Below are 15,262 nucleotides of genomic sequence, written 5' to 3'. Positions count from 1 at the left end.
GAAGGCCATGTGACAGCAGAGGCCTGCAGTGACATGGCCATGAGCCGAGGAACACCTGGGGCCACCAGCAGCTGGAACAGGCAAGGAAGCATTGTCCCCTGCAGAGAGCGTGGCCCTGCGGACACTTGGATGTTAGACTTCCGGCCTCCAGAGCTGTGGGAGGATGAGTTCCTGTTGTTTTCAGTCCCTCGCTTCCTTGTTTTGTTACAGTGGGCACAGGAAGCCAACCACCATGGCTGGCGTAGAGAAAAAGACTTGGGGGGGGGCGGTTTGGGAGAGGGATGGGGGAGTGGAGGAAGGAGACAAGGTTGTCCCGGGTGGGTCAGGAGGTAGAGCCATCGGGACCCTCACCCGGGTCCAGTCACCGTGGCGGATGAGCTTGGGAGCAGTGGCCTTTTCCTCTCAAAGTTCCCAGCTCTCTCAAATCATAGCCACCATCTGATGATACCGGAATGACCCGGATGACTGGGTCGTTAGTTTGGGAGTCCCTCTGGTGCTCTATATCCCTAATGCCCGACGTGGGATACCCTGCTTGTGGAAAACGCACGGACGAAGCGTGCGATGGCATCGTGAGCTGGATATTCAACAACATTCATTCATTTAAGCTCCTAGTGTGCGTCAGCCTGGGAAGGTGAGCACAAGCCAGATAACCAAGGGATGCAGAAGAAAATCCCAGAGGCAGGACCCCACAACGCACTCGCTCTTCGCACATGTCCTCCGGGGCTCGTCCACCTGTCTGCAGACGTGGCAGATGCGAACGCGGGCACTGAGCCACGGGATTTCTCCCGCCGGGAGTCGCAGACCGCTCACAAGCAAGCGCCCCTCGCCCGGGGGCCTGGCACTCCCCACCGGCCGTCCCAGTCCTAAAGCACCGCTGGGCCAGCAGCCTGGAGCGACGTCCGAGTGGGGGTGCCCGCGACCTCGCGACGCAGCCCAGCCAGTTCCGGCCGCGGGGCACCGGACCGGCGGCTCTCGGGGGGCGGGCGGAAGCCCCCCAGGGACGCGCCGGCGGTTCTCAAGGGCGGGGCGCGCGCCGTTCGGGGGCAGGTCGGCCGCCAGCCAGCCGCCGCCCGGCCGCGTCCGCGTCTGCGCCGGCGCCGGCGCCTGCGCGGAGCCGCGGAGTCATTCGCCGCCCCCCCCCCCCCCCCCGCCGCCGCCGCCGCCGCCCGCCAACCCCCGGCAGGGAGCTGGGAGGCGGGGCGGCGCGGGCTGGGGCGGGGCGGCGGGGCGGCGGGGCTGGGCGGCTGGCCGCGCCCGCCGCGAGGACCCCCGGAGCCGGTGGCCGCGCGCTGGGGCCCCTTTTCCTTCCGGCGGGGGGTCCGGGGCCGCGGGGCGGGGCCTCATGGAGGCCGTTGGCCTGGACAGTTGCGGAGTGGGGTGCACGGCGCGGGGTGCCGAGGGGCGGCCGGCACCCGAGGCGAGGGTGCACTTCCGAGTGACGAGGTTCATCATGGAGGCAGGTAACCGCGCTGGGGAGAGGCCCGGCCTTGCGGGAACCCCCTTCCCGGAGCAGGGGACGCGCAGGACGGGCGGCGGGCGCGGCTGGACAGGGTGGGGGCGGGGAGAGGCCCGGCTCAGGGGTGCAGGCGCCTGCTGCCCGCCGCGCCCTGTGTGCCAGGCTTTGAGCTGCGAGGAGGACACACACGGTCACTGCCACCTCGCGGACGGGCGCGCGGGCCCAAGGAGAGGACGTGGACAGGGGCTGGCGCGAGCGACCAGGTGGTCGAATCCCAGCGCCCGCGGCTTGCTGTCCCCCCCCCCCCCCCCCCGCCCTCGCGCCTGCAGGCACATCTGTCTCCCTGCGCCCTTGGTCTCGTGGAGCCTTTCGGGGGCCGCCGTTGGTGAGGCTCGTGACGGGCCCTGTCGGCGAGGTCCCGTCCCAGCGAGGACCCAGGTGGAGTGCCGCTCCGGTTCTGAAAACCCTTTCCAGGCTGTGTTCACGGAGGTGTTGGGTGCCCCTGCTTCCAAGGCGAGACAATGAAGCGAATCGGATCCCGTGGAAACACTGTATCTCTCTCTGGCAATAGTATCTGCTCGGGGGCGGCCGGTTACTTTTGATCTTTGTTACTTTGTGCACAGTCTGTGCCAGCGGGCTTCGGGCGAGTCGGCTTTCAAGTCCAAGTCAGCCGTCCGGGGGAAATGATGCAGGACCATTAAGCCCAGGGATGTGTACATTTAATTTCCAGGAAGTTGCACGAGGTCCGAAGAAGGATGGCGTGGCCTCCCACAGGCTGCCATGCATCCGCTTGGAGGGTCCGTGTAAACCAGGGCAGCCTGCTGCCCTTTGAGGACTTGCTACATGAAACAGGGCTTGGAGGGTCATGTGCAGCTATGACTCCGTATCTGACGTCTCGGGACTGAAGAGTCTCGTGTAGGAACTGCCTATGTAACTGAAGTTTAAACCTTGACGTGCTAAAAGCTCCTCCAGGTACCGCTCTCCAAGGACTTCTTTATAAAATGTGTTGCGTATGCCCCTGCTCTCCGTGTGGGGCCAAACACGTGTCCTCCAAAGGTGGCCTCATCCTAATCCCCCGAACCTGTGACCCTGTGACTCTCTGACCCCATGACTGCATGCTCCCATGCAGCAAAGGAGATTTTGCAGCTGGGATTAGCATCTTGATATGGGGAAACTACCCTAGTTTATTCACTGGGCCCAGGATAATCTCACCTATCACATCCTTAGAGGTAGGAGTGACTGGCAGAGTGGAAGGCCGTGGAGTGAGGGAAGCAGAGTTAGAAGATGCTCCCCCTGACTTTGACAAGGGGGCCAGGGGCCACAAGCAAAGACTGCAGGATGCCTGGAAGCTAGGAAGGGCAAGGAAGCATTCTCCCCTGGAGGCTCCAGAAGGAACCCACCCTGCCCACACCTTGAATTTAGCCCCGTAAGACCCATTTCAGACTTCTGACCATAAGGACTGTAAGAGAAACAGTACGTGTCGTTTGTGGTAATTCACTGCAGTAGCCCCAGGGAACTAAGGCATCGTGGGGAGAGGATATTGACTGTAATCTTTTTTTTCTTTTTTTTTTTAAGATTTTATTTATTTATTTGACAGAGATCACAAGTAGGAAGAGAGGCAGGCAGAGAGAGAGGGGGAAGCAGGCTCCCTGCTGAGTAGGGAGCCGATGCTCCATCCCAGGATTCTGGGATCATGACCTAAGCTGACAGCAGAGGCTTTAACCCACTGGGCCACCCAGGCGCCCCTATTGACTGTAATCTTAATGACTGTTGGTTGTCCCCCACCTTCTTTCAGTCTGTTGGATGTCATTTAACCTTCTCTTATTAACCCTGGTTACTGTGAATTTATATGGGTTCTGTTGCCTAGTGCAGGGATTTCCCTAGGAGCCGTCCAGAGCTGAGATGGGGTGGGCTGGGCCGTGGGCTTTATCCCCTAAATCAAACCACCATGTGTTCTGGTTTTTGAGTTGTTCCCTTTTCTGTGTGTCGCTCTTCTTGCCTGGTACCTGCTGGGGGCCGTAGGTTTTGCTTTTTTCCTGCTCTGCCTGCAGTTGCCTTTGGCAGTCACCCTGCTTGTTTTCCTTGCCCTTTCCAACCTGCAGGCAAGGAAACCGGGGCTGAGTATAATCGTCAGTTGTAACCCTGGGGTCTGTTCGATGCTCAGAGGCCTTTCCCCTGCTGTCATCTTGGCAGGATTTTTGTTCCGTGAGCTGTGGGAGTGAGGGTGACTTCTGGTTAAATGGTTTCTGAGGCAGAAACAGACACACAACAGTGTGTGGTTCTTTCCAGAATGTTGTGCAGAGGCTGACATGCCAGGTGTGACTGGGAGGGCTTGACAGAACTGTGGGGTCTGCAGTGCTGCTGGAGGGGACCTGCATTGGAGCACGAACCCTAGCGGCTTGTCAGCCCCATAGAATCAGAGAGGCCTCGCTTGAAACCTCTCAGATAGAGGACCCAGTGCAAGACCCAGCAGCCGCGGCCAGCCGGGCTCCGGGCTCCTGGTCCTGAGTCTGGTCCTGGTCTGAGCAGGACTATACGCCCTCAGGGCCCCACCCCGCAGCTGCAGCCCTGCTCCGGCAGAGGATGAGCCCGGCCTGAGCTCCTCTCCCACCTGCTTTCTCTTGGTAGGAGTCAAGCTAGGGATGCAGTCCATTCCCATCGCCACTGCTTGTACCATTTACCATAAGTTCTTCTGCGAGATCAACCTGGACACCTATGACCCCTACTTGGTCGCCATGTCTTCCCTTTATTTGGCCGGCAAAGTGGAGGAACAGCACCTGCGCACTCGGGACATCATCAATGTGTCCAACAGGTAACAGCTTCCGGGCCAGGCCCTGTGGGAGGACTCACTGGTGTTCACCCAAGTGGGAGGGCAGAGAAGGGTCCCGCTGAGCCCCGACCTCCAGTGACAGCGGTCAAGCTCAGAAGGGAGCACCAGGGTGGTCCTGAGCCAGGTGAGAAGCGCTGGCAGCAAAGGCAGGCGGCGTTCCTGTGTCACAAATGGGGTGAGTGGACGAGAAGCTGGGGCTGGGTTAAGGGATGTCTCAAAGGCCCGAAAGAGTGTAGGGGAGCTGGGGTCCTGGGGAGGGGAGCATGGCTAGAACATAGGGAGATTGGAGAGATGTGTCAGGATTCTTCTAGAGTTTTGGGCAGGATGGATAGAACCAGTTGTGTTCTGTGGGACCCGTAGGACCTTCCCAGGCAGGGGAGGGTGTGGACCCAGTTGGGCAATTATTTTATTACGATGGTGTGGGAAACCAAGTCAGAATCGCTAACAAGCATCTCTTGCCTGGTGTGGGAATGGTGCTCTGTGGGCAGCCCCCGTGGGTCCAAGCAGCTGTGTTCCTACTGGGGAAGGATATGGGGGTCCGACCAGGCTGCACTGAGACCCAGGGGGCCCAGCAGTTTGTGAAAAGTTACTGACTAGCAGTATGGCGTAACCTTTCTAGAAACTAATCATTAGGAAAGTAAACTGTTCTGTGCTGCTTCTCTTTTAATCAACAGGTAACAGAAAGAGCCCTCTCTGCCCCCTAAGCATGACAGGTTCATAGTGTACCATGAAAGCCTAAGAGAGAAACTGGAGAGGGAACCAAGGGAGGGCCGGAGGAGCCCACCTGTAATCGCCAGGTCCCCGGCGGGGGGGACTGGTAGAGGGGAAATTGTCCGGACCGCTAATCAGACATGAACACCTGGGTGGGGTTCTGTGGGGAAGTTGCAGAAGGATCGAGAAACTAGGAAAGCTGAGTCATTGGCAGAGAATTTTGATCACTTGAGTGTGAATCCTGTTCTCTTACATCTCGGTGATCATGCGTAGGTGGGATACATATGGCGTAAATATGGACAGAAGGATCTGGAACAAAGGAAAGACAGTCTGGGAACATAAAGCTGAACTACATTTCTTCTTCTGTGTATAGCGACCCCATGACACATTTTAGGACCTTCCTTGGGCCCAGAGTAGGAGTCCTGGGCGCAGCCATCCCGGGCGGTAAACCCCGCGTCTGATCCCAGCTGACTGTGACGGGAAGCGTGATCAGTTCAGGGTGTTAGAGCCTCCGGTTCTCCTGGAGCAGTCACAAAGAGCTCGTCTTTACGCTGGGCATGTTGCTGAGTGATACCGTGAGGGCTGAAACTAGAAGCCGGCTTCTTTGCTCTGCTGGTTGCTGTTTTTGTCCTCTGTCCTAGGCCCGTAGATGCAGAGTGACTTCTAAACCCGTCTGTAGAACCAGCCCCATCCACAGCAGAGCCCTGGGGTTTGGGTCTGGACACTAGGGGATTTGGGGGCCTCCCTGGGGGCACCTCCCCAGCCGCCGCGAACGCCACTGTCTCTCCATGCAGGTATTTCCACCCGGGCGGCGAGCCGCTGGAGCTGGACTCCCGCTTCTGGGCTCTTCGGGACAGTATAGTGCAGTGCGAGCTCCTCATGCTGAGGGTCCTGCGTTTCCAAGTCTCCTTCCAGCACCCGCACAAGGTACCTGCCGGGGGGGGGGAGTGGCAACCGTTTATGAGACTTTTCGTTCCTTATCCCAAGACTGCCCCCACCGAACGCTCCCGAACATGTGGGCCACGAGAGGAAGAGCAGAGTCGCAGCCAGACACTGGGGCTCCTGCCTGAGTGCTGTGACTGGTTTGTGCGGCCCCTCCTGTCCCCACTCCCCGGGTTTCCTCCAGCAGCTCTCATTTCAGCTTCTGCCTTTTGGCCCACTTGGCTGAGGCCACGAGCTGGGACCCGTGTTACTCTGCAGCCCTTGCTGGTCCCGTGACCCCACGCAGATCGTGTGCTCAGCGGAGCCACGGGGAAGCAGGGCTGCTTTCGTGATGCCCCAGGGTTCGTGTCCCCAAGAGCTGCTCCTCTTGCCTCAGAGCTCACATGCCGCCCAGCTGTGCTTCGAGACCCACGAGAAGAGCTGAGTCAGAGAGTTACAGAGTTAGGCGGGCGCACTTTTAACCGCTAGGAGCGCGGAAGCCCCAGTAGAACGGGTTCTGACAGCAGCAGAAGGGATATGTGAGACCCTCGGAGCACTTGGATGTGACACTTTGGGGGCTCCAGGCCCCCATGTGGTCAGCTTGGGAGGGTGGCCTGCAGGGCAGGATGTAGGGGTTGGGACAAGAGGGTTGGGACATGGGTTGGGGACAGGATTTCATTTTGTTTTGAATTGAGACTTGCACTGCGGTGATTGTAGGTGTGCAGGCAGTCGGAGGGAATAGCGCAGAGATCCTGCCCAAAATGGACACTCTGTGCAGCCTTCCTGGGTGGAAACATTCCGCAGAACTCCAATGTGCCGGCAGGGGTGTCGGCACTGGGGCAGTCCCATTGCCCTGCTGGGGACTCTCGGGGTGGCTGGGTGGTCGCTTGCACAATTTCATTCCATATGCCCCTGCATATATCCGCGGCCACAGCTGAACTACAGAGCAACTCCCATCACCACAGCTCCTTACAGTCTCACCCCGGCCTTCTAGATGGCCTTTCTAATCCCGGAAACCCCGGTAGAGATTTAAAATAGTCGTGTTTCCGGCCAGTCGGTTGGTCGGTCGCCTGATGCAGGGGAAGGCAGGAGCCGGCTGGGCTCCGGGTCTGGGGAGGAATAGCACCTGCCAGGGGGGCTGTCGGGTGGGGGAGTGGGGTTCAGTGTTGCCCGAGCCTAGCGCCCTTCCGCGCACGTCAGGTCGGGACGGGGTCTCCGGGAGCCGATGAGCCCCCCCTTCCTGGCAGGCTGGGGTCGCATGCGTGTGTGTTCAGGCCTGTGCAGTGGGCTCGTCCGCGTGTTTGTAGGTCGGGTGGTTCAGCAAAGCGGCTCTCTTCCCAGAGCGGGGACAGATAGCTGAGCTGAAAAGCCATTCTGAGTCTGCAGCCCAGCACTCCCGGAAAGCATGGTCACCAGTCTTAGTCCGGAAAGCAGGCGTCCTGTCCCCCGGCAGCCCCTGGCCTGAGGCTGGGCACACGGGCGCCGCATTCTCTTTGGAAGACGAGGACGCTATTTCCGGGGCTTACGTTGAGTTGGGCAAGGGGATACGCAGAATGGTTTCTGACGGCGGCTAGAGCAGGGCCAGGTGACGGAGAGGGACTGTGGTAGGGGTGGCCATTGCGAGAGGCTCGCGCAAGTTCCAGGAGCTGGGCCAGGAGTTGAGTGTGGGTGGGCACCCTGGCCCGGGGCCGGAGGGAGAGACTATTTCGGGCAGAGGGAGCCATGAATGCCAAGGCCAGAGGGGTTAGCGAGCTTGGCCTGTTTAAACGTGGTGGGAAGGCAGGGTGGCGCAGGGCTTGGAGGCCAGTGGAAGGCACTGGGACTTTTTTTCTAAGGGACCCAGGGAGCTGTTGGAGGGCTTGAACAGAGAGACGACTCGATCTGGTTTGTGTTTTATTCCTATCGAAACAGCTTAGGGGCAGAGCGGCTGGTGGGCGGTGGGGTGGGGGCACAGTGCCTCCCAGCAAGGAGTCAGGTGTCCTGGGGGCTGGAGCCCCAAAGGCCCATTGGCTGACTGGTGTGTCTTTGCAGTACCTGCTCCACTACCTGATTTCCCTCAAGAACTGGCTGAACCGTTACAGCTGGCAGCGGACCCCCATTTCCGTGACTGCCTGGGCCCTGCTGCGGGACAGCTACCACGGGGGGCTGTGCCTCCGGTTCCGGGCTCAGCACATAGCCGTGGCAGTGCTCCACCTGGCCCTGCAGGCCTATGGGGTGGAGGTGCCCGCCGAGGCCGAGGCCGAGAAGCCGTGGTGGCAGGTGAGGTGACCGCTCAGTCTGCTGGTGTGTCCCCCTTTCCTTCGCCCGAGGACTCGTCCATGTTTCTTTGTAGGCACTGTCCAGGAAGGAAGATACGGGCTGCTTAGCAATACTGAAGCTTGAACACTCCCTGTCATGATTGTCTAAGGCAGGGGCTCTCCCCCTTGGCACCATGGACGTCTGGGGCTGGATCGTTTTCCATGGCGACACCATTCTGTGCAGCCCGGTAGATGCCCCAGTCGTGACCATCAGAGATGTCTCCAGACCTTACCGAGTGTCCCAGGGTGGGGATCAGCCCCTGCTGTTCAGCCAAGCACTTCTGTTGAATTGAGCGGGAGCTTGTCCCAGATCTGAGGTTTCATAAACTTGGATTCACACCAGAAGACGTACAGGGGATCCTCTGAAAAGATGGGTTCGACATGGACAGACAGACAGACGGTAGATGGGTCGGGAGCCGGCAGAAGGCTGGAGGGGCGGACAGACAGATGGGTGACAGAAGACGGACCGGCGGGTGGGTGGCTAGATGGCGGATGGCGAGGCTGAAGGTCACGAGCTGGGCCGGCTTCCCCCAGACCTGCTGAGCCCCCAGCACGGTTGGTAGAGCACGAGTCTGGGGGAAGGGCTGCCCTCGAGCTTCCCTGAGGAGGCCCCAGTGTCTCACAGCGGAATTTTGAGACCATTTTTGGTTTTCCCTTCCCCGTGCTAGACCTGAGTCTAGTTTGCTCATCCTTTCGTGTAACAACACCTCGTAGTCTGGCCTGGCCCTGGAGGAGGGTCTCTGCGAGCGCGGCCCGCGGTCCCTGAGGGTTTCTCCTCCTTGGGCGCCCTCCCTCCGCGGCCAGCCACCAGTGGCCAGAAGTCTTCTAAAAGGTTTCCTCTGTTTCCCGAAGAGAGGGGGGCCCTCCTAGGTATGCTCCTGGCACCCCCGCCCTTCCTGCAGCTCGTGGCTCCCATGGTGGAGCTCCCTTTCCCGGTGTCCTCCCGCCGCGGGCCCTCTGCGGAGACCCGGCTCCTCCCGCAGTTCGTTCTCTTAGCCTTCGCTGTCTGTCCAACCCCTGCAGCTACTCAAGGTAGCAAGCGCCAGGAGGTCAGGCATCTTGTCTGCTTTATCAGCCGCCCGAGACCCTGTGTCTAGACCCGGCACATAGTGGGTGCTCGTGTGTCTTTGAGCAGACACGTCTGTGGCCCTGGTCTCAGGTGAGACTCACGTGCTCTGACAGCATGGGGTTGAAAGGGGTCTGCGTAGACAGAAAGTAGTGCTCCGTGCTGGGGTTTCTCGGGGACTTCCAGATCGTGTGACCATAGTGTCCCGGCCCTGCTCTCCGGGGGCATGTTGGGGGCATGGCAGCCCCTGCCAGCTTGGCTGCTTGGATCTGCGATCTCATCCCTCTTTCCCATTGTCCGGCTCTCCTCTGTGTGTCTGCCTTTCTGCTCTCCTTTCCTTTCCCCTGCTCCTGAGCGACCCTGGTCACCCCCTCACCGCCTCTGCCTCCCACTCCCTGCCCTCAGCAGGTGAGGTGCTGGGAGGCAGCCACCGCAGGCAGCCACCGCAGGCAGCCACCGTAGGCCTGCTTTCTGGGCGGCACCGGCTTACAAGTGATTGTTAAGACTGGGAAGGCCATATGCACCAGGAGCATCCAGAATCGGGGGGCCTTTTGGGCTTGTGATGTGCAAGGACCAGTTGCCTTATGAGAAATGGCTCTGGATGACGCCTCCCTCACCCCCCCCCCGCCCCCGCCACAGCGTCTGCCCGCCCGCCTGGCCCTGGGTGCTGATGTCTGAGTTGGGAGATACTTTTCCTCCATGCTCGCCACTCCCTGCAGCAACCACCTCTCTGTTGTCCCTTGTCTCCCGGGGGCTGCGGCTTTGCCTTACTGGTCAGGAGCCGTGGGAGGAGAAGCCTGCGGGTACTCGAGGGTGAGAGGGGCAGGCCTTTGTGCCAAGCTGTGTGGGGCCTCCGGGTGGACGAGGCACTGACTCTGGAGCGGGGGTCAGAATGTCTGTCCTTCTTGAGGCTGAGCACTGTTCCATGGTACGAATGGGCCATGCTGTGACTGCATTCCTCCAGGGTGGACTCTCGGATTGCTTCCACCTTTTGGCCTGGGACTACTTTTTAAGTCTTTTCTTGGCTTGAGGTCCCCAGGAACACATAAGGAGTGAACCTTGGCAAGCAAGCCCAAGCCCGTATTTTGGGAAGCATTGATTTTCCACTTAGAGTCTGGGGCAGGAGGGCCGATCTTCATGGCCAGGGTTTGGGATTTTCGGGCCACAGTTCCCTACCTGTGGCAGTAGCTTATGGAGGGCTCCGGATTTCTTTGGTGGCTGTGGGAGGGTGGGCTCACGTCTAGTTTTTGCCCTGGCTTGACCCAAGGTCTTGACCCTACTGGTACCTTGGTTCCCCAGGCAGCAACCCCTGGGCCCAAGAGGCCACAGCATCTAACCAAGATCTCCTTGTTTTGCTTTTTATTTCCCGTGTCATCAGGGGTCCCCGAGAGCACCCGCAGGCTCGATGCTTCACTAGGAGGGCTCGCAGAACTCAGAAGAGCCGTTCAGCGGCTCCTGGTCATGGCCATTGTGGTCAGTGACAGTGGAAGCGCCCAGTTGGAGTCGGCAAGGATGCAAGGAGCGTAGGGCGAGGGCCGGGACAGACCAGGCGGGAGCTGCCGGGCCCCTGGCCGGCGGGGGCATGGGCCGGGCCCTTTTTCCTGCGGCCTGGGGTGACAACCTGCCCCGGGCCCCGCCACCAGGGAAGCCTTCCTGAGCGGTGCTGTCAGGGGACTTGAGTGTGGGGTCGGTCCCATGGGTCTGGAGCTCCTGTTTGGCTGACCTCGGATGCTCCTCTCTGCCCTCCTGCCCCCTCCCCGGAGGTGAAGCTAAGAGGTGTGGCCCAGCTCCGCCCCAGGGGGACTGAGACCCTCTCATGGGGCAGGACATCCCAGGGGCCAGAGGTCCTTTCCCTGGGGCTGGGCAGGGACCAGAACTTCTTGGGAACATGTAGTGTTCTCCCTGAGCTGCCCACCCCTCTTGGTTTGGGCCCGTAGGGGTTCACCTGATGATTCTATAAGCTCCGCAACGCAGTCAGGAGCCTGGCTGGTCTAGGCTGTGGAACAGGTGCAGGTGTGCTCCAGGGCCGGCCCGGCGTGGAGTGCAGTTCAGTGGTTTAGCCTGTTTACTTCTGGAAATGAACCCCTGGCCCAGCTCTGTCACCAGCCCCCTGTCCTGTCTGGGCAGATGATCCCTGAGGCCTTTTCCATCTGGAGTGGTCTCTGCTTTGTGGTCAGCAAGGCTGGCAGCGGACGGGCTTCATGGAGAGCTGCCGTCATCTCTGATCGCCAAGCCTCTGTGCCATCCCCTGTGCAGTGCGGTTTGGCGATTAGTGGCGGGTACCTACCTTGTTTCTCACAGAGGGAGTCTAATCGGAACCTGTTTTCCTTCTCCTTTCTAGGTGTTTAGTGACGACCTTACCAAGCCAATCATTGATAACATTGTGTCTGATCTCATTCAGATTTATACCATGGACACAGAGATCCCCTAAGGCCCTGGTCCAGGCCTGCCCAAAGAAGCCCGGGATGCTCGGCTGCCTGGGGACGGCATCACCACGTCGCTGTGACGGCTGGTCCCCAGAAGACCAGCTGGGGGGACTGGTTTTGTGCTGCTGGAGACGGGCTGGTGAAGGCGATGACCTGCTGCCACTCTGATTCTCATGCTGACTGTCCCCGGCAGCTGTGGTCCAGACGGTGATGGGCACTGTGCCTCCTGCGGGCAGGCCGGGGTGCACCAGGGGAAGGGCCCCCCAGGCATCCGTGTCTGCTTCTGTCCTTTGAGAGGACGGTGACTGCAGTTGAGGTGTGACGTCATTGGAAGCAAAATCAAAGAACAGACGAGACTGTACGCTTGGGGATTTTTTAAAGCCAGATTTATAGGAAGTATGAATGTGCAACACAGATGGAATTTTATTTTGTATAATAAAAGATGATACAAATCGTCGGAGACGCCCTGTCTTTGCTCTGTGGCCCAGGCTGCTCTGGGGGCTCTCCAGCCTTGGTTTCCCCAGAAGTGCTCTCCCTGGATGGAAGTGCCCCTTGTGCCTCCACTGCTTTCTGAGGCCCTGGTGTCCCAAGTGTGTGCTCATATCCTGGTGACGTTCCTGAAGGAGTCCCCATGTCCTCACTCCGCCACAGGGACATCTGCAGAACTTGGCGCCCGTCCCATTCAGTGAGCGAGCATCAGTTTTGGAGAGAGGGACTGGGGAGCATCACTTGGGTTCCCCAAACCCAGACCTGACCAAAATGTAACTAGAAAGTACTTGATAGTTTTTTCTTAAGTGTGACGCCAGGGAGCCTGGACGGAGAGCCTGGAGAACATGGAGAGCCACGCCACACTCCTGACCCACTCAAAGGGCAGTTCTTCCAGAAGACCTGGCTTTTGGGTGCTTTAGAGAAACAGAGCAGCCTAGGTGGTTGTGGGAGCTGGCCGGAATGCTGGGGTCCAGCCGGCTGCCGCCGAATGCTCATCTCCAGTGGAGGAGACACACGGAGGTGTCCCATACCAGTCACAAGTCAGGCAGCAGGGCTTGCTTGAGTTTACTTAGCAACCGTCTTCTTTGTCTTCAGGATGAGAGATCGGAGTAAATGTGCACTCTTCTACTGTGTGCTTTCCATATCTGTCCGCCTAGCACAACCGGGAGCTCTCTGAGGACAAGGCTGGTGCTCGGAGCCGGGGCTCTGAGTGCGGAGCGGGTGGCGAGGAGTTAGGCCTCTCTCTGGGAGCAGCTCTCGCTCTCACTGCTCCTTTCTGTCTTCTGCTGTTTAAAGAGGACCTCGTCTGCCTCGTGCGCTTCCTCCCCACAGGCTGGGCCCAGGCGTCGACCCCTGGACCCCAGCCTCGCCCGTCCCGCCCTGACCCGGCGCTGCCCTTGGCCAGTGCCTGTTGCTGGTCTGAATGGAATAGGGCAACAGATGTTTCACTTTTGGATTCTCTGTCTTCTCTCCCCTGACCAGATCACAGGCTCTTACAGAAGCTTCCGTTTCTTCGGCTCTCTTAAGGTTGAGCCTCCAGAGAGGCAGCCGGCCCCCACACACTTGATGCGAGGTCATTTGCTCAGCTCTCAGGAAGCAGAGCGCCCTGCCCTGGTGGGAGGGCTGGATGGAGGGTATGGGAGAAGCCTCTGGAGAGTTCTCTCCATCTGCTCTTGTTCCCGTCTGTTTGCTCCCCACCCGTGTCCCAGGACTTACCAGAAAGAAGGGAAGATGGCTGGCTAAAGCTCTCTTGGGATTTGGTGAACATCCCCGCCCCCGTCTTGAGGGCCCTGTTTCCGACCCGGGAAAACTTGGCTCCGAAGGCTCTGGTCTGGGGTTTGGGGCAGGCTCTGGAGATCCCGTAGCTCTAGGTTTCCTTTTATGATGACTGCATAGCAGGCCCCTTCTTTTCTTTCTATGGGACTCAGTTTCCCACTTTGTATATAGAGCAGGTTGGACCAAATGATCCCAGACTGGGATTGCTGATCACTCGTTGCATTTTTTATTTTATTTTTTTCTGATTGCTATTTTAAAATCCCTTAACCGGCCCCTGTGCCTGTCGTGCTTTTCGGTGGGACTTGCAGGCCTCGCATGCTGGCCTCTGGGCCTGTCCTGTCAGCGCTTACCCCGTGGGGGTTGTTTCTGTTTCCCTGATGCAGCTGCGGCCGGGGGCTCCCCCTTCTGCGTCCTCGTCACTGGGCGGGAGGTGGAGGAAAGGCCCTGGTCAGCAGTGACGGATGGTGATGAGATTTCCTCAAACCCAAAGCTTCCAGGACCTTCTTAGTCCAGAGCACATCTTAATTGCTGTAAAGTGATAAACGGCCGAGCCTTGCCTGGCCCATCAAACGGGTGGAAAGAGGGGAGCAATCCGGGTTCTATGAGGAACTTGGCTGGTCTCTTCCTTTCCAGCCACGGTTGAGTGAATGGTGTCCCCTAATGGATGTGTCTCTGTCCCAACTCCTGGAACGTGGGGGTGGGTCCTTGTTTGAGAATAGGCTCTCTGTAGCTATTGTCAGTGTGAGGTGAGATCCTATGGGAGTAGGCTGGGTCAATCCCAGACGACTGGTGTCCTTGCAAGATGCAGCAGTGGCCCGCGGAGGCAGGAGGCAGCGGGCCCGTGGCGGCAGGAGAAGCGGCGCCCACCAGCCAGGGCAGGCCCAGGACGGTGGCGACCGCAGCCGCTGGAAGACTCAAGGAAGGATCAGTCCCCAGAGCATTGGGGAGCGGGAGGGCCAGCCGGCCCGCACCTGGATTCCTGCCTTCTGGCCCCCAGAGCATGGGGGTGGGTGACGGTCTTGTTATTTTCGGCCCCCGCTCTGCACCCCCCCTGCCCCCCCCCACCCCCATTGTCGACTCCTACCAGGCCTTCCTCAGACTCCCGGGCTGCACCTTTGCTCCCAGGGGTGCTCCTGGGTGGCGAACTGTCGGCCAGCTTTGTGCAGGGATGGGTGCTGTAGTGCTGCCCAGTTGTCTCCTGCGGCGGAAATTAGCAATGTGGGGGTGCGCAACACCCTCTGTAAGGTGCCAGCTCCCTGCCCAAGGCGTGGAGCCCCCATCTAGACTTGCTCGGCCTTTTGGTTCAAGGTGGACTCCTACCTCTGTGAAGCAAGGGCTCTTTGCTATTTGTGTGTCTGCTGTTTGCTGTTACTGGTCTTTCTGCCTTTTTTAGACATACGGGCTCTGGCGGTTGGGAGGGTTAGAAGCCGTTTTTCCCTTTCTTAGCAGCTTCCCTGGAAAAGGCATCCACTGGCGCTGCCAAGTTTGAAGGGGTGATGTGTGGAGGCGAAATGGAAACAGGCACAGACGATGTGGGCAGTCTTGGCCCGGTCGCCGTGGTGGTCATTTGCAAGTTTTGGACCAGAGCTGCCTTTGTGGTTCTGCTGGCAGAGTGGAGGGGCTGGGTCGCAGGGCACAGTTGTCCCCCGCTGCAGGCCTGCAGAGGGGAACGACCCCGTGAGCAAGTGAATGACAGAAATAACAGGTTTTCTTTCCCTGGCTTTGCCTTAAAGAGGAATTCTGATTACACCCTTTGTACGCTGCTGGTGGCGTGGGCGGTTTCAAAGGGTT

General features: G+C 59.4%; 1 protein-coding gene across 2 annotated transcripts; it reads left to right on the top strand.

Annotated features, from left to right (window-relative positions):
• Positions 1-690: 690 nt before the first annotated feature.
• Positions 691-12,164, top strand: CCNQ (cyclin Q). Of its 2 annotated transcripts, none has more exons than XM_059156633.1 (5): positions 691-1,460; positions 4,085-4,268; positions 5,792-5,924; positions 7,950-8,177; positions 11,623-12,164. In XM_059156633.1, the coding sequence occupies exons 1-5, from the start codon at positions 752-754 to the stop codon at positions 11,710-11,712; spliced, it is 1,344 nt and encodes a 447-aa protein (XP_059012616.1). In that variant the 5' UTR covers positions 691-751; the 3' UTR covers positions 11,713-12,164. The 2 variants fall into 2 exon arrangements, with proteins under 2 accessions (XP_059012616.1, XP_059012617.1); XM_059156634.1 differs by having other exon boundaries at positions 700-1,460; positions 11,683-12,164.
• The last annotated feature ends 3,098 nt before the right edge of the window (positions 12,165-15,262 follow it).

This window comes from Mustela lutreola, chromosome X (assembly GCF_030435805.1).
Source record: "Mustela lutreola isolate mMusLut2 chromosome X, mMusLut2.pri, whole genome shotgun sequence".
Lineage (NCBI taxonomy): Eukaryota > Metazoa > Chordata > Mammalia > Carnivora > Mustelidae > Mustela > Mustela lutreola.
The sequence above is the reverse complement of the archived record's forward strand: the minus strand, read 5'-3'. Positions and strand labels throughout refer to the sequence as shown.

Coding starts and splice junctions, on each gene's coding strand:
- CCNQ (XM_059156633.1), top strand. CDS start 752: ATGCGAACGCGGGCACTGAGCCACGGGATTTCTCCCGCCGGGAGTCGC. Junction 5,925..7,949: donor CCTTCCAGCACCCGCACAAG/GTACCTGCCGGG, acceptor GTGTCTTTGCAG/TACCTGCTCCACTACCTGAT. Junction 8,178..11,622: donor CCGAGAAGCCGTGGTGGCAG/GTGAGGTGACCG, acceptor TCTCCTTTCTAG/GTGTTTAGTGACGACCTTAC.